At 36.5% G+C, this 26,488-nt stretch overlaps 1 protein-coding gene across 8 annotated transcripts in view; it reads right to left on the bottom strand.

Annotated features, from left to right (window-relative positions):
• Nucleotides 1-26,488, bottom strand: part of STAU2 (staufen double-stranded RNA binding protein 2) — a 318,840-nt gene that overhangs the window by 228,405 nt on the left and 63,947 nt on the right. For all 8 annotated transcript variants that reach the window (XM_032869185.1, XM_032869184.1, XM_032869189.1 and 5 more), the window contains one exon: nucleotides 19,761-19,896. In XM_032869185.1, coding sequence (XP_032725076.1) covers nucleotides 19,761-19,896 — 136 coding nt within the window. The remainder of the gene's footprint in view (nucleotides 1-19,760; nucleotides 19,897-26,488) is intronic.

The following is a 26,488-nucleotide window of genomic DNA, read 5'->3' as shown; positions in this document are numbered from 1 at the left end:
CACTGAGATGGATAGGAAAGAATACTTCTCACTACTAAAATGAGATAGGTCCTCAATTTTTACTTTGATTTCACAGTTTCGTAGGTATAATCACTGAGAAACATTATTCACATGAAGAGGTAAATCACCCCTGACTTTTGTTACAGCAAAACAATATTTTGTCACAACTTATACTGTAATCTACCATCAGAAATTGCCTTTAATGACATGGCAACTGATAACTTGACCAGATTCTCTCACAATTTGTTGAAAACAAAAAACTAAAAACCACTGACTGGCAATAGGATGTGTTACATGTTTATTACTAGTGTTGAGCTTCTCAATTTCAAGGAAGTCCAAAAAGGCATTCTTAAGACATATCAAATGGCTATTATATTATTTTTTTTATCTACCAGCATCTTCACTAATTTGATATACTCAGGAAGGATAAAAAATTAAAATGCTGTTAAGTTCAATACCTTTCTGCTGATACAATATTTGTTTTATAAAATGCTTTTATCTTATCATGCACTTCATATATATTTTCACCAAAATTTGGGATAGCAGACTAAGCTGATTTAATTTATAGTAAACCCAAGAGTACATACTATTAACCAATCCCAAATTAGACTCCCCCCCTCTAAAAAAAGTCTTAGTTTCTCAAGTCAAATATGTGTTGGGCTCTAAAGAGTAAGATTTTTAGTTAGTTTCACTAAGCATGACCTAAGTATATGCTATATGCAACAGCATACCAAAAACAGAAAGACCAAAGAATAAAAGGTAAGATAAAGGTATATTAGACTAATAGAAATTTAAAAAAAAAATAGAGATTATAATCCTGGTATCAAAGTAGAATTGATCTAAAATTCACTAATATGGGGTGCCTGGGTGGCTCACTCAGTCAGTACCTGCCTTCAGCTCAGATCATGATCCCAGCGGGGGAGTCGCTTCTCTCCCTCTGCTCCTCCCCCCTGCTCATACTCACTCTCTCGCTCTCTCTCACAAATAAATTAAATCTTTGAAATAAATAAAATAAAATAAAATAAAATGCATTACTGTAAAGGATTCTAATGCTAGAATCTGCAATCTCCAATAATATATAAAAGTTATTCATATGGGGGCACCTGGGTGGCTCAGTGGTTAAAGCCTCTGCCTTTGGCTCAGGTCATGATCCCAGGGTCCTGGGATCGAGCCTCACATCGGGCTCTCTGCTCAGCAGGGAGCCTGCCTCCTCCTCCTCTCTCTCTCTCTGCCTGCCTCTCTGCCTACTTGTGATCTGTCAAATAAATAAAAATCTTTTTTAAAAAAATCATTTAAAAAAAAAGTTCTTTAGGGCGCCTGGGTGGCTCAGTGGGTTAAAGCCTCTGCCTTCGGCTCAGGTCATGATCTCAGGGTCCTGGGATCGAGTCCCGCATCAGGCTCTTTGCTCAGCTGGGGGCCTGCTTCCTCCTCTCTCTCTCTGCCTGCCTGTCTGCCTGCTTGTGATCTCTCTCTCTCTCTCTCTCTCTGTCAAATAAATAAATAAAATCTTTAAAAAAAAAAAAAAAAGTTCTTTATATCTATGTGCCAAATAACTGCAACTACTTTATAAAGCAAAAACTAAAGGAGACGCAGGGAGATACACATAGAAGCACACAAGTACTAAGATATTTTAATATACCACTCTTGGTACAAGATAGAACAAGGAGGCAAAAAAAAAAAAAAAGATATAGAAAAAAACAAAACAAGCAAAAACCATATGGAAGATCATATATACTTCAAACTTCATATTCTTTATACTTCTCAAGTGCACATGCAATATTCTCATTGATCCCACATTAAGTCTCAAAGGAAGCATGAGTAAGTGCCACCCAGTAGAAACATTACAAAGAAAACAAACAAACAAACAAAAAAAAACACAAAAAAACTTTGGATCACAAAGTGATAAGCCAGAAATTAATAACAAAATTGTAAAATTAAAAAAAAAAAACCCTTCTACCTGAAAAATTAAACCTTTATTGAACAACTTCTATAGGAACAGGAAAATACCAACAGAAATTACAGAATTAGCAACAAAAATGATACTGAAATTAATACATAACTGGATCCATAAGACACATGTAAAGCAATGATCAAAGCAAAGTTCACAGTCTTTAATAATTATGTCAATAAAAATGAAAGCATTAGAATCAGTGAATTAAAGTCAACTCAAGTTGCTTTTCTCAAAGTTATTATTACTAACCTGGCATTAGATTCTATTTGTTCATGCTCTGCTCTTCTTACATTATTTATATTTGGCATCAGATTTCAATTTCCTTTTCTGCACGGTCTTTACCAGGTTTAGGTAACAACGTTTTACAAAGAGAATTTAGAAATTCCCCCTACCTTTTCTTTTCACCTGAGTCCTCTGCTTTAAATTTATACACACTAATATTTGGAAACTCCCCTCTGTCTCTATCTCTGTCTAGTCTACTCTATATAACAGTAAGATTACCTGGTCTTTGATAATTTGGTAGACAGACTAGACCACCTCTGTGAAACAATGTGGGCCTGGTCCTTCTGTGTGAGTTTATTAACTTTCTCTATTGTTTTCAATGAATATTGGTTCATTTAAGCTTTCTATTTCTAAGGGGCCAATTGTGGTAAACAGTATTTCTCCAGGACATTATCCGTGTCATCTAAGCTTTCAAATATATTTGTACAAAGGTCTGTGTAAAGTAGTCTCTTATAATTTGTTAAGATTTTTCTCTGTTCTAATTTCCTTTGTAATTTCTATCTTAATCTTCATTACTTCTTTCTCTGTACTTTCGTTTATTTTTTGAACTAGCTTTTCTGATGTTGAGTTAACCTATGCAAGAGCAGTATCTTTTCATTTACTGAAGTGTACTTTGTCTTTCAAGAGTACTCCAAAATTTTCTACAAGTATTTCTGCACATATGTTCGTAAGCTCATCCCTATTTTATCCCCTTCATTGTTATTACAAATTGAGTACTCGCTACCATTATATACTCTACCGAATAATTCCTTGTATATTTGAAAGCTATTGACTCTAGATGTTCATTTTACATTATGCTACCTTACTGAATTATTTTACTGTTTGAAATATTTTCTAAACTTACAACTCTAAATTATTCTCTTTTCTCTAACTGCATTAGCTCATCTGTCTAGGACAATGCTGAACAGTTTTGGAGATGGTGTGCCCCATTACTCATTACTGATCTTGGTGTTAAAGAAGTTAAATAATCTTCTAATTTTATTTATTTGTCAGAGAGAGACCACACAAGCAGGTGGGGCGCCAGGTAGAGAGGGAGAAGCAGGCTTCCCACTCAGCAGGGAGCCAGATGTGGAGCTCGATCCCTGGGATCATGACCTGAGCCAAAGGCAGACGCTTAACTGACTGAGCCACTCGGGCATCCCAACAACCTTCTAATGTACTTTTGAGGTGTCTGCTGTAATTGACATTCTGGTATTTATCATTCTGTTATAATCATCTATCCTCCTTTACTAGGCTGTGAGCTCAAGAGTAAGGACAGTGTCATCTTCATGTTCACCAGCATCTCATCTTCATGTTCACCAGCATCTCATTTCTCAAGAACTACTGATTGGCACCAACATACTGAATGAATCAACCTATGAATAAATATATTCCTAGTTCCAGTGAATCAAAGGAGAAAAAAAAAAAAAAAGTGTCCCCAGACAAGAATATTGAACTGAGAGGTGGTGCTAAAATTGGCTGGACCATTTCAAACTCATTACGATGGCCATTATCAAAAAGTCAGAGAACAGTAAGTTTGGCAACCATGTGGAGAAATGAGAACCCTTGTATAAAGCCAAATTTGGAATGCGGATTTTATTTTTAAACTAGAAATTTCTCTAAAAAATAAAGGAATTTTTTTGTTCTGGCATTCCATCTCCCCCCTTACCAACTTCAGATTACACTGAACATTAGATTCAATACCACTGCTAAAAATAAGGCACATCTGGGGCGCCTGGGTGGCTCAGTGGGTTAAGCCGCTGCCTTCAGCTCAGGTCATGATCTCAGGTTCCTGGGATGGAGTCCCGCATCGGGCTCTCTGCTCAGCGGGGAGCCTGCTTCCCTCTCTCTCTCTCTCTACCTGCCTCTCTGTCTAGTTGTGATCTCTCTCTCTCTGTCAAATAAATAAATAAATAAATCTTTAAAAAAAAAAAATAAGGCACATCTTACCCATTGTGCCCTATGCTAGCTAAGTCAGTACCTGTGTCCATCTTCAGCTACTCACTGGATACTTTTGCATCTCATTTTACCTACTCCTGTCTTTAAGCCTTCTTCTAAAGCATGCCTAGCACCTAAGGCACTGGCCCATCCTTGGACTGACTAAACTTGATTCTATTAATAAATAATTTGAGGGCACCTGGGTGGCTCAGTGGGTTAAGCTTCTGCCTTCAGCTCAGGTCATGATCCCAGAGTCCTGGGATCGAGTCCCGCATCAGGCTCTCGGCTCAGCAGGAAGCCTGTTTCTCCCTCTCTCTCTGCCTGTCCCTCTGTCTACTTGTGATCTCTGCCTGTCAAATAAATAAATAAAAAAATAATAAAAATAAAAATAAAAATAAAATATTTGAAAGTAAAGCTGTGGAGGGGAAAGTGTCTTTATCTATCACCTTTCATGTGTGTGAAACCTTTGTTAATTTTCTACTCCGTCTGTTGTTACAGTTGCCAGAGCCTCAGTGCTATTGATCAGGTGGCTTTTAGGGGAAAATGTTCCTTGAAACCTAATTTAGAACTATTTATGAGGTGTACTGTTCACTATAATTAAAAAGAGCTTTTATGGGCTATCTTGGGAACTCTGCCACCATTTGCCACAATCTTTCTATGAGAAATACATACTAAGTTTCCAGTAACCAACATAAAAACAAACTTTGGAACATTGCCTATTTTGATGCTCACCCAAAATCTTGCCCAGAATTTATTAGACACAATATTCCATTTCCAAGAAATCCTATTATTGCAGAAACTTCTATAAACATGTAATATAAACTCTCATTATTAATAGTCACAGCACTTGCATCAAAAACCATACTTAAATTTCTTTCAAAATCCAATTAACATTAAAAACTTCACAAACCTTTTGCTAAGAATCAATAGTTGAAAAACATATACAAAAAGTGACTGAATATTAAGAAAAAACACCTGGTAGATAATGTTTTCCACTTCATAAAGGAACTCTCCAAGATAAAGAGAAGAAAGAATTTTTCAGATTTCTCAGAGCTAAGACTAACAACCTGTTTAAATTCTCTTTGCACAATTCTGAAAGAGAAAGCCCACTCATCTATATGTCACATGTCACATTAACAAAGTCTTCACAAACTGAACTGTCATTGTGTCCAGATTTTTTTTTAAAGATTTTATTTATTTGTTTGAGAGAGAGAGAGAGAGATCACAAGTGGGCAGAGAAGCAGGCAGAGAGAGAGGGGGAAGCAGGCTCCCCGCTGAGCAGAGAGCCCAATGTGGGGCTCAATCCCAGGACCCCGAGATCATGACCCGGGCGGAAGGCAGAGGCTTAACCCACTGAGCCACCCAGGGGCCCCTGTCCAGATATTCTTTTTAAACATAAGTAAATAAGCATTGCTAAAGGAAGATATGCTGAACTACACAAAAGAAACATTTGTGACATAGCACTCCTTCAAACATAAAGGGAACTAAATATTGTACTTGTTTTTCAGAGGATGAACAACAGATTAATAAAATTAGTCTCCAACAAAAGAATAGAGAATGCTGTTTCCCATAATTAGGACAAAAATTGTTGGAATTTTAAAAACAAATATGTGGCTAGAAAGATCACTTCTCGCAAAACATTATGAATATAGCATTTATTACATTTAAGTCCAAGGTGCATTTTCCTAAAGAATCATGATAAACTTGTGGGAGAAGAGAACTTAACAGTAATAATCCTTTTGGTGCTACTTTCTTTATATTCACCTTTACAGAGAGTAATTTTTAAACTTCCAGCATAAAAAACTCAGAAAAGATTCTCAAGAGAATTACAAAAATAAGTGGCCAAATAAAATAAGACCATCAAAAAAATAAATAAAATAAAATAAGACCATCAACCCAGAATTATAAAAAGTCATTTTTAATTTAAAGATTGGCTTTACTTACTTCTGCCTTGTTTTGTTTTGTTTTGTTTTAGGGGGATATGAAAAATGTTAAACCGTGTGACGTGTAGAAAGTTTTCTTACTTATTAAACTTAGAGATAATTTAAACAGTCTCTAATATAAAATTAAATGGTGAGTCCTGGGCTTGCCTGACTGCCTTTAAGAGCAGAACAAAGGAGACTGGAGTTCTAAATTTGTATCATGGGAAATTTTGTTACAAGTTGTTAGTCCTTGAATACTAATTCAGTGGCAAGAAAACACAGACTAGCCATTCCTTGGAAATGAAAGTGAAAAAGTTGAAAGATCAAAGGTGAAATGGATGGCTATCAAGCTATGTGACAAGACAGAAGAGGTATGTGTATAAATGCCACAAATAATTTTGATTAACTAACTTTCTGAGGCTTGTGTTTAAATCTCAAATTAATAACTGCTGATGTGCACAGTTCTCCAAGGGAGAAATGACTTTCTGGGCTGCAATGGCAGTATCATTCCAGGATCAACTAAATTCCAACAAAAGGCCAAAAGTATGCATATTTGTTTTATAGAATCAGTCATTCCTTCTATAAAATGAATACTTAGAAATGGTAACAGAATCATGCCTGATTTTTTTTAATTGTGCAGAAGTGAATTATTAAAAAACCTCTCAAAATAACAATGTCCTAGGACAAATACTCTATTTAAATATTTAAATTCTTTTTAAGGAATTACAAACACTACAGTAAAGTTTGGTAACAGGCCATGTGTAGTCACAGGAGTCTCATATTTAATCCTGAAAACAACACTATAAGGAAGCATAATTTATCCTCCCCGACTTATAGATGAGTTAACTGAGAATTAGAAGGTTGAATGACCTGCTCAAATCCACACAGCCATCATCTCAACTCCAAAACCTGTACGTACAACTAGACTATATTATCTGTAATATAATAAAGGCTAACAATTAAGTAACATTTATTGAACAGAGGCAAAAGCTAACCAATTTACAGACATTTCATTTTATCCTCAGTCTATGCAGTAAATATTATTTTAGCCTCGAGTAAAACATTTACGACAGTTTCAGAGAAATGCTTGAGACGCAAAAACCTGATGCTTTCTTCAACACATTTTTAGCTTCACTACTACAAAATATATATATTTTTTAAAATACATCAACTTTAAAAAAAAAAAAAAAAACCCTCAGCTCGGGGCACCTGAGTGGCTCAGTTGTTTAAGCGCCAACTCTCAGTTTTTGGCTCAGGTCATGACCTCGTAGGTTGAGCCCCATTGGGTTCTGTGCTCAGTGGGGAGTCTGCTTAAAGATTCTCTTCCTGGGGCGCCTGGGTGGCTCAGTGTTAAAGCCTCTATCTTCAACTCAGGTCATGAGCTCAGGGTCTTGGGATCGAGCCCCGCATCAGGGAGCTTCCCCCACCCCCCGCCTGCCTCTCTGCCTACTTGTGATCTCTGTCTGTCAAATAAATAAATAAAATCTTAGGAAAAAAAAAAGATTCTCTTCCTTTGCCAGCCATCCCCCGGCCCCTGACTCATATACTCTCCCTCACTCTCTCTCTCAAATAAGTAAATAAATCTTAAAAAAAAAAAAAAAAAAAATCTCAGCTTTATTGAGATAAAATTTGCATATAATGAACTGGGCCTATTTTAAGCTCACAGTTAATAAGTTTTGACATAGGCTTGCATAACACTAACTAAAATCAAGGTATAGAATATTTCTATCACCCCAAAAGTCTTGTAGAAAAAAATCCCCACCTTCAGATCAAGGCAACCAATGAATTGCTTTCTGTCACCATGGGATTGGTTTTGCTGGTTCTAGAATGTCACAAAAATAGAATCTTAGAGTATATACATATGTATCTAGCTTCTTTTGTACAGCATAATGTTTTTCAGATTTGTCCATATTATTGCTTGAATCAAACATTTTACTACTAAGTAATATTCCATGGCATAGCTAGTGGTTTAGGTGGTGGATACTGGGGTGCGTGGATGGCTCAGTGGGTTAAGCGTCTGCCTTTGGCTCAGATCATGATCTGGGAGTCCCAAGATGGAGCCCTGCATCAGGCTCCCTGCTGGGTGGGGGAGTCTGCTTCTCCCTCTCCCTCTGCTGCCCCCACCTGCTTGTGCTCTCTCTCGCTCGCTCTCTCTCTCAAATAAAATCTTACCAAAAAAAAAAATTTACATGGGCCCATTATTAGGTCCTAGTAATATTAGGATATTATTAGGACCATTATAAAAACAGATGCTACAAACATTCATATACAAGTCTTTGAATGGTCATATTTTTTCATTTCTCTTAGGTAAACACCAGAAGTAGAATTACTGCATTAGCATGCATTTAATCTCATTAAAAAGGAGCAAACTATGACAAAACAGCCATACAGCAACAACACAAGAGAGTTCCAGATGTCCTGCCATGACACTTGGTATTGTCCATCTTTCTAAATTTTAACTATGGCTTTAAGTTGCACTTCCCTGATAATTATTTCAAGCATCTTTAATAGGCTTATCAGTCATTCTTACCTCTACTTTGCTCATGTTGGTATTGAGTTGTTTTTTTTTTAAAGATTTTATTTATTTATTTGACAGAGAGACACAGCACAAGTAGGCAGACAGGTAGAGAGAGAGGGGGAAGCAGGCTCCCTGCTGAGCACAGAGCCTGATGCGGGGCTTGATCCCAGGGCCCTGAGATCATGACCTGAGCTAAAGGCAGGGGCTTAACCCACTGAGCCACCCAGGCGCCCCTTAACTGAGTTTTAAATATTTGTTTATATACTCTGGATACAAATCCTTTGTCAACATATGTATTGCAAATGTTTTCTTCCAGTATATGTTCTGCTTTCTCATTTTTTAAACAGTGACCTTCAAGTATAAGAAGTTTTAAATTCTGATAAAGTTTAATTTCTCATTTTTTAATGATTTATACTTTTCATATTCCCTTGTGTTTAGCTATCTGTGAAGTGGCAAAGTATTTTCTTCTGTGAATTATGATTCATGCTTTTTGAGTTCTATAAAATCTTTGCCTATCTCCAAAGTAACAATGTATCTTCTCCTGAAAAGTTACAGCTTTAACTGTTATATATAGGTCTATGATCCATTTCTAATTAATTTTGTGTATGGTGTGAGGTAAGGGTTGAGGATCATTTTTTTCCCATCTGGATATCCAGTTGTTTTACCACTATTCAATGAAATGCGTATCTTTTGCCTATTAGCATCTTTGTTCATTTTGGGGAAAAAAAAACAAATTGACTATATATGAGCGGGTCTGTTTCCTGACTATTTTCCAGGGATCAAGCAAACTTCTCCTGTAAAGAACCATTCAGTAAATACTTGGGGCTTTGCAAGCCATACAATCTCTGTCATACCTACCCAGCTCTGCTGCTATAGCATGACAGCAACTCAAGACAATACATAAACAAATGATCTTATCTGTGCTCCAATGAAACTTTACTGACACGAAAATTTCAATTTCATCTAAATTTCATGTGCTATGAAATCTCATTTTTAAAATTTGTTTCCTAGCCATTTAAAAATGTAAAAACCATTCATAGATTGTAGGCCAATACAAAAATAGGCTGGCCAGCCTTAGTCTGTGACCCAGTTTGCCAACCTCTGTTCTATTTTGTTCTATTCATCTGTATATCACTCCCCATGTCAATATTTCACTGCCTTGATTACTATAGCTTTATAACAAGTTTTAGAATCAGGGTATACGAGCTCTCCAAATTTGTCTATCCTTTTCAAAACTCTTTGGCTATTGCAGTCCTTTACATCTCCACACAACTATTAATATTATAAATTTTAGGGACGCCTGGGTGGCTCAGTTGGTTAAGCTGCTGCCTTCGGCTCAGGTCATGATCCTGGGGTCCTGGGATCGAGTCCCGCATCGGGCTCCTTGCTCGGCGGGGAGCCTGCTTCCTCCTCTCTCTCTGCCTGCCTCTCTGCCTGCTTGTGTGTACTCTCTCTCTCTGACAAATAAATAAAAAATCTTTAAAAAAAAATATTATAAATTTTACACACATACAAAAAAAAAAATCCCTCCTATGATTTCGATGGGGATTGCACTGCAGCTTTATGTTAACTTTGAAATAACTGACATTTTAACTATATCAAGTCTTCTTTTTCTGAACAATATTTTTTAGTTGTCAGTATACAGATTGTGGACATAGTCTGTTAGGTTTAATCCTGAGTATGCTATGCTTTGTGCTATTTTAATGTTCCAGTTGTTCATTATTATTAAATAGAAATACTTCGATTTTTGTACATTGATCTTGTATCCTATGACCTTACTCAATTCATTTATTTCAGTACCTATCCATTTTTGAGTTCTTAGAATTTTCTAATCATGGTGTTTGTATACAAAGACAGTTTTATTTCTTCTTTCCCCAAATTATCCCCCATTTATTTCTTATTATTACACTTTCTAGAATTCAAATACAATGCTAAATGGAAGTGGTAACATGTATATCAGTATTTTGTTCCTTATCTTACAAGTATTCAATCTTCTGCCACAATACATAACATCAGCTAGAGGCTGTTTAGAAAAAGTCCCTTAGCACATTAATTACTTTTCATTCCTAGTGTGAGGAGTCTGTATTCTGAATGAGTGTTGACTCATCAAATGCTTTTTCTGTGTCTATAAGATGCTCATATTTTTCCCTTATTCTATTAATATGGTTAATGCTTTCCTAAGATAAACTCCTTTTAATATATTATTGTATTGATTATATATTATAATTAGATATACATATAATAATTATATTGATATACTGTTATTAAATTTTGCTGAGTTTAATTTGCTAATATTTTGTTAAGGATTTTTCCATCTGGGATCATGAAGCATACTGATCTCAAGTTTTCTTTTCTTGTAAGGTCTTTGTCTGGTTTTGGTTTCAGATAACGCTGGCCTCATAAAATTAGTTGGGAAGTGTTTCTTTCTCCTGTTTTCTGAGGTACTGATATTATTTCTTCCTTTAATGTTTGACAGAATTTATTAGTGAAATCATCTGAGATTTGGGTTTTCTTTGAGAAAAAGTATCTGATACAAATTTAACTTCTTCAAGTTATTGAGGGTTTTTTGTATTTGTTTTGTTTTTGCTTTTTGTCTTTAAGTCAGTTTTGGTAATTTGCACTTTCTTATAAATTCGCCCAATTCATCTAAGTCAGGGGTCAGCAAATTTTTCCTTCAAGGGCCAGAAAGTAAACATTTTAAGCTTTCAGACCATATAGTCTTTCACAACTACTCTGCTGTTAAAGTTCAAAAGCAGACGTAGACAATACATAACTAAATGGACATGACTATGTTCCAATAAAACTTTATTTACAAAAGCAGGTAGTGAGCCTGAGGGTTACAGTTTGCCAACCAGTGATCTAAGTTATTAAATTTATAAAGTCATTCATAAAATTCCCATATAGTTTTTAAGGTTAGTATGATTCCCTCTTTTATTCTTGATATTTGTAATATGTATCTTCACCTTCTCTCTTTTGTCAGGCCAGCTAGAAACTTATAAATTTTATTAATCCTTTCCCAGAAGCAGCTTTTGATTTTACTGATTTCATGGACTCTTTCTACTGTTGGTCCATTTTCAATTTCATTGGTTTCTGCCCCTGTCTTTATTATTTCCTTTTCTGTATTTTGGGTTTAATATGCTCTTCTTTTTCCACTTTCTTAAGGGGGAAGCCTAAAGCACTAATCTTGGAACTTTTTCTTTTTTCACATAAGCATTTAAGGCTATATATTTCCTTCCAAGCTGCATCCAAATCTCAGTGTTTCATTTTCATCTTCATTTAGTTCAGAATATTTTTCTAATATTCTCTGTGACATCTCCTTTGGTCCATGAGTTATTGAGAAGTTTGATGTTTAATTTCCAAATATTTGTAGAATTTCCAAATATTTTTATCACTTTTCTTTCTAACTTAATCCCTCCGTGATCAGAGAACATAGTTTGTATTACTTCAATTCTCTTAAATTTATTGAGAATTGTCTTACAGGAGAGCATATCATCTATCATGGTGAATGTTCTATGTATGCTTATAAGAATGCATATTCTGCTGTTATTAGATAGGGAGGTCCAGAACACTGGTTGACAGTGTTATTGAATTCTATAGCTATCTTAGTCAGCTTGACCTGCCATAACAAAATACCATGTTTAAGGTGGCTTAAAGAACAGAAATTTATTTTCTCACAATTCCAGAGGCTGGAAGTCTAAGATCAAGGTGCTAACACAGTCAGTCTCTGATGAGCGCTCTCTTCCTGGCTTGTAGTCAACCAACGTTATGTCCTCACACAGCAAGGGCAAGGGATATGCGGAGTAGAGAGCTAGGTATCTGGTGTCTGTTCTTAATACAGCACTAAGTTCATCATTCACCCTTACGACATATTGAAACCTAAATACCTCCCATAGGCTCTATATCCAAATACCATCACATTTCAGGTTAGGGCTTCAACATATGAATTTGGGGCGTACACAATTCAGTCCATGCCAAAGCCTTAGTTTTCTTATTTTTCTGTCTAGTTATTCTAAGGCCTGCTAGTAGGTAGGTAGTAGGTAACCATTGTAACGGTTATGTCTTCTTGATGATGTCACCCTTTCATCATTGGTAATTTTATTTTTGATAATACTTCTTGTTCTAAAATCTACTTTGATATGAATAGAGCCATTCCAGCTTTATTTTGTGTTTGCATGAAATATCATTTTCCATCCTTTTAGCCAACCTGTGTCTTTATATTGAAAGTGGATTTCTTTACATACCATCTAGTTGTATTTCCTGCTCTTTTATCAAGTCCGACATTATCTTTTAACTGAAGCATTTAAACTTTTTACATTTAACATAATTGAAATCTATCATCTTGTTTTCTTTTTTTTTTTTTTGAAATCTGTCATCTTGTTTTCTATTTATCCCATGTATTTCTTACTCCTTTTTTCTCCCTCTTTTCTGCTTTTAGATCATATTTTTTATTCATTTTACAGCCCCTATTGTATTCTTAACTATTATTTTTTTGCTCTCCATCAATATACATCTTTAACTTAGCACAACTTCCCTTTACATCATATTATATCAGTTGATGTATAACATAAGAGACTTACCTCAGTTTTCTAGGTGTTTATAGTGGGAGGGTAAATCTGGTCCCAGTTATAGGCAGAAGCATAAGGCCCCAAAATGTTTTTAATAATTTTATTTTTGTCTAATATTCAGGGAAACAGATGTTGGGGGACTTTCCTTTATTTTATATTTCACCTCAAAGAAAAAAAGGTGTATTTCTATTTCATAAAATGAAATGTGTCATATCTGGTCTTATCAAATGAGTAAGAGTTGCAATGAGTTTCCCTATAAAAAGTTACAATGTCGGGGGCGCCTAGGTGGCTCAGTGGGTTAAAGCCTCTGCCTTCAGCTCAGGTCATGATCCCAGGGACCTGGGATCAAGCCCCTCATCAGGCCCTCTGCTCAGCAGGCAGCCTGCTTCCCTTCCTCTCTCTTTGCCTACTTATGATCTCTGTCAAATAAATAAATAAAATCTTTAAAAAAAAAAAAAAAGAGTTACAATGTCCACTAGTTCTTATCCTTAATTTTAAATACTGCCTGCCTAAGAGAAGAGCTTCTGGCCCAGACTAAATCCTTCATTTGCCCTGAAATCATTTACCTTACTCTCTTTAAAGGTGTGTACTTGGCTGACCTTTTCCTGTTAGGGGACAGCATATGAAACCAACATATTTATAGGACAAGAAAAGGTCAAGTATTAGTGATTTTATATGGCTTAACCTCTCATTTATCAGTTAGCCACTGGCCTTAGAATACTAACGAGTGTGAATGCACCAAGTCTGTATGTTGTTTTATTAATATACAAGCACCATCTGGTGGCAGAAAGCAAAATTGTAGGCTTTTCCTGTTTATACCACTACTGTTACAAATACACAGTTTTTCAACTGCTCACTTTCCAACATGTTTTTTAATAGGGCATTATAAACTACTGACAGACACTTAGATTGACAGTTTGAATTGTACACCTAAAACTAACACTGTATGTTAACTATACTGGGATTAAAATTACAAACTTAATTTTAAAAAAAGTTTGAACAAGCTCAAAATAAACAGCACACCAACACATTAGCAGTTAGTTATTAGCTTATATAACAAACTTAGAAATATAGTATTTCAAAAACTAAAATCTTGATTATTTCTAGTTTCATTGATAACATAATGAAATAAAATCAGTTCAGATACTTCAAAAAATTTCCTTCACCCTATCAAATTTCCACTGGTAGCTACAGCTGTCTGGAAAATTCTTTCCAAGTCTCACAGAGGGGATACCATGAAAATTCAAGTAGCTACCTGGTTCTGCCCAATCGAACAAGTAACCTGAGCAAATTAGCCCTCCTTACTATGACTCATACCAAACATCTTAAGAGAAGTAACTTTACTAACCTGGCTACAAGTGACTGGACCAGGAATTGGATACATTAGTAAACAAATATTGTCTTGACACAAAATATACCAACCACACCTGAGGATGGAGGTGCTTGGCAGGGGAGCATGCCACCTAATTTTTCTAAATCAAATAATGACAAACTGGCATAACCAAATCCTTTTGGGAAGGAAGTATAAATCCTAGATGAACAAAGAACAGATTGATCACTCAAACTTAGGTTGAATCCTAAACAATGTCATTTTCTGCAAGATGCATTCTGATGTGTAAGCTTCAGAGACACTCTAGACCCTGAAGTCCCTCTTCACATGTGTACTTCCAACAAACCTTCAAAGCCAAAGATGATCTTCCCATACCCTCCACTAAGGCTTTGAAAAGTAATAAAATGGACCTCTCCTAGGTATCTGATAGGCAATTTAAACTCAACATAGTCAAAACAGAATTCCTCATGTTTCCAAAGACCCACTCCAACTCCTCATGGTGAACAATATTACTAGTGATCCAGATATGTGAAAGTTATCTTAATCCTCCACCCCCCACCAACCAATCAACCCCCAAGTGCTATCAAGTCCATCTTCTAAATATCTGGACACTGCCCTCCCCTCCATCTTCACAGTTCCAGGCTCTCATTACGTTAAGCCCGAATTACAACATCTTTGTAATTCATCTTTCTCCCTTGAATTTTAAGCCTATCCAAACTATTTTCCCAAATACTGCCAAAGCAACATGCCTAAAACAGATGCCCAATTATTTTATCCTCGCTCCCAATCACCTTCAGGACAAATCTAAACCTCTCCCCAAGGCATCTGAGGACATCAGATCAACACCCTGCCTGAGCTTCAGCTTTTCATTCCAGATGTACCAAATTCCTTGCACCTCCATGATGAACTGAACTTCTCAGGATTCCCTGAAGTTGTTCCCAAAAACTGATTTGCTTTTCCTTCTCTTCTTCACCTGGCTAATACCTCATTAACCTTGAAGATTCAGTTCAAGTGTCAGTTCCTTCTGGGAGGCTTCTCTGAGTCCCCAGTCTGAGGGAGGCATTTGTCCTCAATGTCTCCATAGCACCATATGGTCACATCTATCTCTCTGTTACTATTTCTCTGCATTGTTTTCATCTACCTGAGTAGACTGGCTTTCATCAGCGTACCTATTCCTAACACAACATGTGGCAAAGAGGAGGCATTCAGTGAATATTTGCTAAGTCCTTTCGTTTGGTCTTATTATCTCTACTTAGCAAATGAGGAAACTAAGGGAAGTCTACTACCTTGCCCAAAACCACACAGCTAAAAGCATCACGATGAGGATTTGAACCAAATGTTCTGACTGTCATGGGAATGACTTTCCTTCCGAATCTTTGCCTTCAGGGAACCGTCCATTTAAAAACAAAAACAAAAACAAAACACCTGTGCTCTGCAAGCAGCTTGGATGGGATTACTCCCTGTTTCTCCAGGCTGGGCACAAACCCAAGCATGGCCAATTATAGTATTCCCTCACACCAAATCCAGTGAATGACAAAGAGATGGACAGTCTCCTCAAAGTCTTTCTTGGGACTTTCCTAAGAACTATACAAAAATGTGTTCCTTCTCTGCTACTACAAGTCTAAGGACTATGTAGCATGAGGTACAGTGAAATGAAAGTGAACTTCTTTGAAAAAGAAGTCAAGCAGAGGAAAAATGAGACAAGAGCTAAAAGGAGAAATGGAAAATGAGGGAAAAGAAGACTAAAGCCCTATATTCAACCATGCCTGATGATCTCCCCAAGAGACCTCTCAGTTACATATGGCAAAAATCCCCATTTTCACACAATCTAGTTTGTTGTGGGCCTTTGGCCATCTGCATCAGCAGACTGGGGACATTCTGGCCACTAGCCAAGCAGTAATGCTTCTTGCATCTGCACATACACAAAACTGATGAACTGTCTATGGGAGACCTGATTTCAGTCATTCTGTTCTTAGGATCATGTATATCGTTTCTTATAACCAAGACAGGAGAACAAAAGAATAAAAGGTTCTCTAACCTTTATAACTTACACTTTGTCATATAAATTTTTGTAGCTTCCTACTTTGTATCTGTTAGTGAACAGTGCTCCAAATGAGAAAGGAAAAGATGTAAATGGATCTATTCATTTTCAAACATCTTGGGTGTAACAAAGAGAGACAGGTACTTCCAAGGCCAGGTTGCTCCCAGATTTTGCTCATGGATAAATCTTTTTTTTTCCCCAGCCATCATAAACCAGGGCAAAGAAAGGGCAGTGTTTTCTTCAAGTGCCTCCTTAATCCTTCGAATGAATTTAAGTCAAGAAGCCTCATCAGGAAAAAACAGAATTTAGGGGCACATGGGTGGCTCAGTCAGTTAAGCATCTGACTCCTGGTTTTGGCTGAGGTCACGATCTCACGTCCCTGTGTTGGGCTCCATGCTCAGAGCAGAGTCTGCTTCAGATTCTTTCTCCTTCTCCCTCTGCTTCTCCCTCGCTCATGCTCTCACATTCTCTCTAAATAAATAAATAATCTTAGAAAAAATATAGGATTTCATAAAAATATATATTCATGGATATATGGCGCCTGGGTGGCTCAGTGGGTTAAAGCTTCTGCCTTCGGCTTGGGTCATGATCCCAGGGTCCTGGGATAGAGCCCCATATCCATGAATGTTTAAAGAAACCATTTACAATCTGAACAGGACTAAGTTTTTGGTTTTTGTTTTTTGTTGTTTTTTTTTTAAGATTTTATTTATTCATTTGACAGAGAGAGATCACAAGTAGGCAGAGAGGCAGGCAGAGAGAGGAGGAAGCAGGCTCCCCGCTGAGCAGAGAGCCCGATGCGGGGCTCAATCCCAGGACCCTGAGATCACGACCTGAGCCGAAGGCAGAGACTTAACCCACTGAGCCACCCAGGTGCCCCCAGGACTAAGTTTTAAACGGTAAATACACCACTGCCGAACAAGACACCGAAAGGCACTCTACGATGTACAGACCACACGTCTTCTCACACCCAAACTGTAATGTTAGCAAATGCACAAAATGGTTTAAAAAGTATCAGTATCCCAACACCAGAAGAAATGATAATTATGTGACATGATAGGGGTGTTAGCTAATACTACAAAAGCAATCATAATGCAGCATAAACGTACCAAATCAGTAGGCTGTACACCTTAAACTTGCCCAATGTTATATGTCAATTGTATCTCAATAAAAATATTCTTTTTAAGCATTAGCAAATATCTGATCACAAGAATTTCTCAGGCATAATAGCAGTTAGAGAAGTCACACACACACACACACACACACAAATATTAGGCTATATAACATCTAAAACTGTGGCACATCAAAACAAACACAAAACTAAAAGCTAGTTTTTTCAAAGCAGGAAAATGAAACAAAACAAATGTAATGCTAATATTCCCAACACATAAACATTTGAACACTTGCCAACCAATGCAACAAAAATTAGCAAATTCAAATAGACAAATCAAAAAGGGCAATCAAAATATCTGAAAACTGATCAGCCCCACAAGTAATCAACAAAACCAAAATTTATAAACATACCACTTTTTAACTATCAAACAAGACAATGTGTTTTTTTAACTCAGCATTATCAGAATGGAACAGAATATACTCTAAACAATTAGTACAAATTTTAATGTAATTGGACAACATATTATTTTTAATCCAGTCTTCCCCTAACTGCAATCTATTTTAAGGAAATAATCAGTGATGTGAACAAAAATTTGTATGCAAAGATTGTTGAACATTATTTATAATTGTCAAAAAAAGGGGACAACTAAGATGATCAAAACAGGTACATTTTGTTTATATACTTATCAAGTATTCTTTGTTTATACCTGTTTGTATCCTTGTAAAGTATACCCTGGCCAAATGAAGCATTGTATAGCCACTGAAAATGTTTTTCAAAAATCACTTAAAAATATGAAAAACAGAGGCAGCCAGCTGGCTTAGACAGAAGAGTGTGCAACTCGATTCTGGAGTCATAAGTTTGAGCTCCATGTTCGGTGTAGAGATTACTAAAAAAAAAAAATAAACTTTTAAAAAATATGAAAAATGATGACTATATCAAATTAAAAGAGGGTACAATATTGTATATAAGAGATGAACAGATTTGGATGTATCATGCAAAAGAACACTATTTAGATTAGAAAGGGCAAAATCCAGATACAAGCAACAAGGATGAATCTCAAAAAAAAAAAAAAAAAAAAACAACAAACACAAACAAGAAAACCATCACATGAAGTGAAATAAGCCAGACACAGAAGAGTACATACTGTATGACTCTATTTATACAAAGTTCAATAACATGCAAAACTAATCTATGGTGAAAGAACAATAGCTCCTCCTAGGAGGAGTTATAATGAGTGCAAACAGCTCTGGGGAAATTTTCAGGGTAAAAGAAACATGCAGAACCTTGATGGGGTGGTCATCACGTGAGGACACACACATATAAAAAGCGATCAAGTATAGATACATATATATATATAAATAATAGTCGTCACAATGTACATTTAAGATCTGCGCATTTTGCCATTCAAATAATACACCTCCATAAAGTACTGTAAAAATTGAACAGAAAGATAACTTCACTTTGGCCAACTGTATGTGCAAAGAATTTTAAAAAGTGTAAAATACATCAAAATATTAAAGGTATTTAATTCTGGAATTACAAGTTATTTATATTTGCTTTTTAACATTTTGCATTTTCCACATTCTCCACAATGAGTTACATGACTTTTATAAATGATCAGAAAAAAAACTGACTTTTTGAAAAAATTCTGCCTTGCCCATAAAAGAAAATTCTGTTACACCTGTAACTATCACAAAATTATGCGATGTGTAGAAAGGCTTAGTAAATCCTTCCAACAAACTTCCTATACATTAAAAATACTCATGTCTGCAATGTATTTGGACAAATAAAGAAAACCACTAATTAAGCTAAGTATCTTCTTGGTAAATAAACAAGCGAGTCAACTGAGAAGTCAGCACTATATCATGGCATTATTTTAAAACATGGTCCTGCCTGCAGCAAATATAGGGCTCACATGCCTCAATAAAAACTAGTTCCTGAAAACCAGTTATTTTTTTAAATGTATTACTTTAAATATTCCTTGTGATCCTGGACTTATCTAAACTCCATGCAAAATGCCCAAGGTAAATATTCCTTACATCAAAAATAGTCCTTGAGTTTCAGAAACTTTTACAATATGCGAAAAATAATAAAAAGAACAAAACCAAAGAAGACATACAAACCTCTGATTGTACATGCCCCGAAAGTTGTAATTAGCTCTATAATTTGGGAAAGGCTTTGGATCTAATGGCCTGTAGATGGCAGGCTCTCCCCTTTTCATAGCAAGCCCATTCAGTTCCACAGTTGGAGTTATACTGCCTGTTTAAAAGAAACATTGAAAGCACACAAGTGAAATATTTCCATAATAAATCACGTAAGCCATACTTACATTACATGTAATTACCATGAAAGAAGGTGGGAGTTGATGGCCTGTCTGTATGATTTTCTCAGAGGTGTACAGATAAACTACATAAACAGGAAAATTGTTTCTCATGAAATCTCTCTGGGGTTTTTGCAAACTTTTTTGTATATTCATGACCAAAAATTCAACTTGAAAGTCAAACTGTTTCAAAACAAAGGGAACACAAGATTCACAGATTGCTTAATTTGGATACTATAAAGAAAGTACTGAACATCAGTATTATTCACCCCAGGAATAACCCAGTTATTTAATCACTAAAAACATTATCATCTGTGAATAGTTTTATATTTTGCTAATCAAGCAACTGAAATTAGCAGTGAATACAGGGTCATCAGTAATTCTTAGACTTATCTCATGAAAATAATTTTGAATTTTTTCTATAACCAACAACAGAACAAATTAAATCTACTAACGCTTTCTGGAAATAATCTTTAAAGATAGATACTGAAGCATTTATAGATGAAGTGATACATCTGAGGTTTCTTTCAAAATAATTCAGAGGAGAGGGGAGCCTGGGTGGCTCAGTGGGTTAAAGCCTCTGCCTTCGGCTCGGGTCATGATCCCAGGGTCCTGGGATAGAGCCCCATATCAGGCTCTCTGCTCAGCGGGAAGCCTGCTTCCTCCTCTCTCTCTGCCTGCCTCTCTGCCTACCTGTGATCTCTGTCTGTCAAATAAATAAATAAATCAATAAAATCTTTAAAAAAAAAATAATAATTCAGAGGAGAGACATGAGAAACAAGACTCGCCACCACATGTAGATAACTGATGAAGGCAGTGATGGGTATGAAGATGTTCACTACCTTATTCGCTCTTCTTTTGTAAAAGTTTGAAATACTGTAACACACACAGTAAGTTATTACATCACATTATTTTGCGTATCAAAAGAGGTTATTTAGTAAAACATTGTTTCTGTTCCATATAACAAATAATGTTCATAACAAATGAATCTGAAGTTTTTATAGAAAGTAAAATTTATTTTTTCACTGTAAATCCTGTACTATTTTGTTGGAATTATGCCTTTTGCAACAAACATTTAAGACTCCATTCATCACATACAAAAACAGATTCCCTCATTGCAGCAGAGAAACTGGGACTGGCAGAAAGCACCCGCCGGGGGTGGTTGGAACCTAACACAAAGCACAACCAGCAGCCACATCCTAAGCTATCCATCAAGAGTCAGTAACTGCTCACTCTGTGTCCCAGTTCCAAAGAATTTATGTGAAACCACTAAAGAGTGTAATAAGAACAGGAACTAAACCAAGGTTAAGGGGGAAAACAAAAAGCGTAGAAGGACAAAAGAGGTGGAAAAGAAAAAAGATGTGCATAAGAAAAGAATGTTAACGTACTGAATAGTAAGTCCACTTAGTCCAAACTCCTAATTTAATGCCAACACTCAGAAGAGAAAGTCACGAATAAAGGGATTCTCTTCTCTTTCTTTCTTTCCTATAGTATTTTACTGAGGGATAAGGAAAATGCACAAACCTTAAGCATACAAATCTACAAATCATTACACATTGTAAACACTCAGGGACCACCATTCAGATCAAGATATGAATGTTTTCATCACCCAGAAAGTTCCATCATGGCTATTTCCAGTCAATACCCCCCTCCCCAAGTTACCTATTCTGAATTCTGTCATCAGAGTTTTGCCTGTTCTTCAAACCTGAATATGTACTATTCTATCTTGCTTCTTTCACTCAATATAACAATTTTGTTAAATATTTCAGTATTGTAAACATTTTTTTTTAAACCACTGAATAGGAGTCTACTGAATGGATACAACAGTTCATCTATTCTGCTGTTGATGGGACATCGAGTTGTTTCCAGTTGGGAGGAATTAAGTCTAATGCCACAGTGTTTCAGCAGACATACACACTCAGTTCTCTTAGGCATGTCTCTAGCAGCAGAACTGCTACTAGATCATAGAGTATGTTTATGGTTAGCTTTATTAGAAACTGTCTAACAGTCTTCTAGAGATCTAACACCAAAGAGCAGTCTATATCTTTTTAGAAGTTTAAGTTTTTCTTATTTCATATAGATAGCAGTTTAATAATTAACATGTTAGTCAGCTGTAAGATTTATGTCATTCTGCATTCTACTCTACAATAATCATACAGACACAAATAGCATAAAGTTCAAATGGAGAAAAAAAGAAAAGGTAAAAAAGTTTGAAAGAACTCATCCTTTCTAAGGAGGGCAATAAATAGGAAACTAATGTGTCTAAAAATCATCAGTGAGGTGACTTTAATGCCCTGGTAGGATATACTATACCAAAACAGGGTTTTAAGCTAGGTAAAAGGATTGTATTCATATAATTTAAATAAATTAATGATTTCATATAAATTCCTCATTTGAAAGTAAGGCTGCAGTCTATGTTCTTCACAGAAACGCTAGCTGATCTTCATGAGGGAGAGTGGAGAAGCAGCAGACAAGTGAGAACTGTGCTGAAGACGTTTCGACTCTGGAAGCCAAGTGTCTCCACCTGTTTCAGAAAGAACTAGTTTGCCACCACGGCGTGTGCACAGCCTCTCTACTTACACAATAAGGCGTCAATGGTAAACACTTACAGAGTAACTTCCAACTATGAGAGCCTGCAAGTAACGCTAAGTACCACTCCAGCAGGTGCGGGCAGGAGCCACGTTGCATAAAGATGATCACAACACAGCATCCTCAGGCGTCAAAGCTGACACCGTCAACACAGAATCCGTCTCTGGTGTTCTTTCGGTAGATTAAAGGAAACTTCTGTATTTATCAGTGATAAATATAACAAGGCTAACTGGTTATATATACAAACATACGTAACAACTACTGTGGATTCCCATTATGTGGAAGGTGAAAGAGAAATGCCACAGCTAGTTTTCAAGGAGCTACATATTGCTAACACTCAAGGAAAAAGCTTTGTAAGCAGTTAGAATAGTCCCTGGAACACAGCAGTCACTCAGTAAATATTTGTTCAAAGAATGAACTGATTGATTAACCAACCAAGGCTCCTTAAAGAAATGGCTGGTGCCAGGGCCAGGATAAGGAACATATGAGATGACCTTGGAACATCTTACTGAGCCCGAAAGTAAGAAGTGCTCAAGAATGATGAAAATAGTAGAAGACACTAGAGTCAACTGGAACCATACCCCTGGTCAAGTCTCTGACAAATTGAGAATCGAAATAAATAATGATAGATTATAAACCTGTAAGTAAAATAGGAATCCAAGAGTCTATAGTGATAGAAATAAATGAACAAAAAAAAAAAAAAAAAATGAGGGGAAAGAGAAAATTCTAGGGTAGAATGCCAACTAATAAATCTTTAACAACAAAAAAAAACTGGAATCAAAACATCACACTTTAAGAGAAAATAAGTTTCTGTTGTTTTTTAAGTTTCTGTTGTTTTAAGCCACATAAATCAATCAATCAATCAATCAATCACTCTGTGGCACTCTTCAGAGTATTACTGATTTGGAAAAGAATCGTTAGTAAATGCCAAATCTGGTAGGTGAAAGTAAGTTTCACGAGGAACAGAATGTTTATATAGTCCCAAAGTTTCTCCTCAGAAAATACTTATTAGTTCCTTATTATTTAATAAGAAAACATACTTACTAATTAACTTTACAGTAGAGAAGCCTAGCAAACATACTCTTCATCAAGTGACAAAAGTCATCACTAATGGGACAAATCAGTATCAGGTTTATCCTGATAGGTAACACTGAACTAATAAGCCCACAGCACTGGGACATTCATGCTAAAAATGCATAAAATTATGAGGCAACTCCAGATAAACTCAATTGAGGGGCAGTCTACAAATGATGTGGCCTGTACTATTCAAAAATGTCATGGTCGTAAAAGACAGGAACTCTGAGGAACTATTCCAAATTGAAGAAGAATGAAAAGAAATGATAAATACATGACCCCCATTAGATCCTGGACCTACAAAGGATATTACTGGGACAGCCAATGAAGGAAGAATGGAGTCTTTGTGATACATGATAATACCAGATCAATGTTAACTTCCTGACAGGAGAATGGCCATGTACTTGGGAACAATACACCGAAATACTAAGGGGAATGGGACCACAGGTTTTTTTAAAATGGGAAAATTTTATCAACTGGCACTCTACAACAGAGGTCTCAATACCAACAACCATATGAAAAGGTGCTCACCCTCATTAGTTATTAAGGAAATGAAAATTAAAACAACACTGAATTACTACTACCATACACGCAGAAGAACAGCTAAAATTTTTAAAGCTGAAGAGACCAAATGTTGACAAGGATGTAGAGAGCTCTCATGCATTGCTAGTAGGAAAGGAAAATTATACTGTGACATGATGTATTAGGTATGCATTTATTATGTGTGTATTTTTTTCAAGTATGAACCTGGAATAGGGAAAACTTTTTTTTTGGGAGACACAGGATTCCCTAAATTGGGACGGGGCAAAAAGGGAGGGGGTTTTGCTCTGTTGCCCACGTTGGAGTGCAGTGGCTATTCACAAGCACAATCCCACTACTCCGATGTGTTCTACTTCCAACCTGGGCTGGTTCACCCCACCTTAGGAAACCTGGTGGCCCCTGCTCCCAGGGTCACTGTATCAAGGCTGAACTTAGTGCAGACACTCCATCAGCATGGCACACTGCAGCCCAGGATGTCTGGACCAACTGACCTTCCTGCCTCTGCCTCCTAAGTAGCTGCGAATACATGCCGGGCGTACGTCTCATGAACATTTGGGGGTTTTTTTTGGTTTTGATTTTCATTTTTGTTTCTGTTTTGTCATCCTGACCCTTTCATTGTTGAAACTAAAAAAATAAAAGATACTTTAACACAATAGTGAACATACAGGGCAAAAGCAAATAATAAAATTTAATGTTAAGTAGCAAGCTAAACGTTTGGGCCTCCAAATTGCTTAAAAATGGTTATGTTCACAGTTTACAGCACTTGGCTTATAGGTGAGAGAAACGTCAAAGTTTTTCCAGCTGAATGTCCAAGGAAATTCTCATTTCATGGACATACTTTAATTGCTGTTCTAATTCACTATTCAAACTGGCCAAAACTATGATAGTTTCCTTACACTGTGTCTAACAATGGCTCAATAGCTTTCTTACCTTTCCCAATAGGTCTAGGAATAAGACTGTGATGTAAGAACAGCAGCTATGATACCTGTCTTTCATGTATGCTCACTGACTTCTGGTCTTAATTCTTATTCTGATTTGCATGAACACATGTATAACCCATGACCCAACAGTTCCTATACTCGGTACATTCCCAACAAAGATGTATACGTACAAGACTGGTCACAGCAGTTTTATTTCTAAGAGCCTCAAACGGGAAACAATCTAAATGTCCATCAAGAGCACAATGAATAAATTATGGCATATTCATGAAATGGCTACTGTATAGCAATGAAATACTATATAACGACATGGATGAATCTCATACATGTAACACTGAGAAAAAGAAGCTATCACGAAAGAGTACAGTGCATGGTTCTAACAAGCAGGCACAATGAATTTAAGACCGACAAACAGAATAGTGGCTTCCTTTGGAGTTGTATGACCACTTGAAGGGGGTATGAGGGAAGCTTCTGGAGTACTGATAAAGCCTGAGGTACTGGTAAAGTGTTCACAGTGCAAAAAACCATTAAGGCTTTATAATTATAATTTGTGCACGTAACTTTACCTTCAAAAAGCTACTCGTTTTCTCAGCTCACTGCAGCACTCAACAGCAGAAACTCATCTCCACTGGTCTTTCGGACTCTCCTATTTCCTCCCCCCGACTCCCTTGCAGGTTTACCTCCCATTATAATCCTCTAAAGTGGGCCTGATGCAGAGATAGGCACACACTGCTCCTGCTTCACACTGTATGCTCCCAAGAGCTCGCTCTCTATTATGGCTTCAACCACTGGATCAACAACACTAGTCCTTCTGTTCCATTTCCACTGCCATTCCCAAAGCTCTCATAGAGCAGGGAGCATATAGTACTCAATGCACGGGAGTTTCTTTTCTTTTCTTTACCCATAAACTATGGCAATGGTTTCCTAACTGTTCTTGCTTTTAGTATTTTCCACCTTCAAGCCACATATAAACTGAATTTCCTAAAATGCTGTTTTAAACACATCATCCACTAGCTCGTGAACACTAGTCACCTAAACTACAGATAAAATCTGATCTCCTAAACCTGGCATTCAAGTCCATCACAATTCATCCCTTCTGTATCTCCAGTCTTATCTCTTCCTAGTCACTTACCTGCTCTAATTAAAACCATGCCCCCCAATTTTTTTTTTTTACCAAAACTATCATCCACATCCTATTTTCAATGCCTTTCCTCACCTTCTAGCTAGCATATTCTTTTTTTTTTTTTAAGATTTTATTTATTTGACAGACAGAGATCACAATTAGGCAGAGAGGCAGGCAGAGAGAGAAAGGGAAGCAGGCTTCCCGCTGAGCAGAGAGCCTGATGCGGGGCTCGATCCCAGGACCCCGGGATCATGACCTGAGCCAAAG

This window comes from Lontra canadensis, unplaced genomic scaffold, assembly GCF_010015895.1.
Source record: "Lontra canadensis isolate GAN:19392208 unplaced genomic scaffold, GSC_riverotter_1.0 scaffold37, whole genome shotgun sequence".
NCBI classification, from domain to species: domain Eukaryota; kingdom Metazoa; phylum Chordata; class Mammalia; order Carnivora; family Mustelidae; genus Lontra; species Lontra canadensis.
This window is presented reverse-complemented; position numbering and strand designations above follow the sequence as displayed.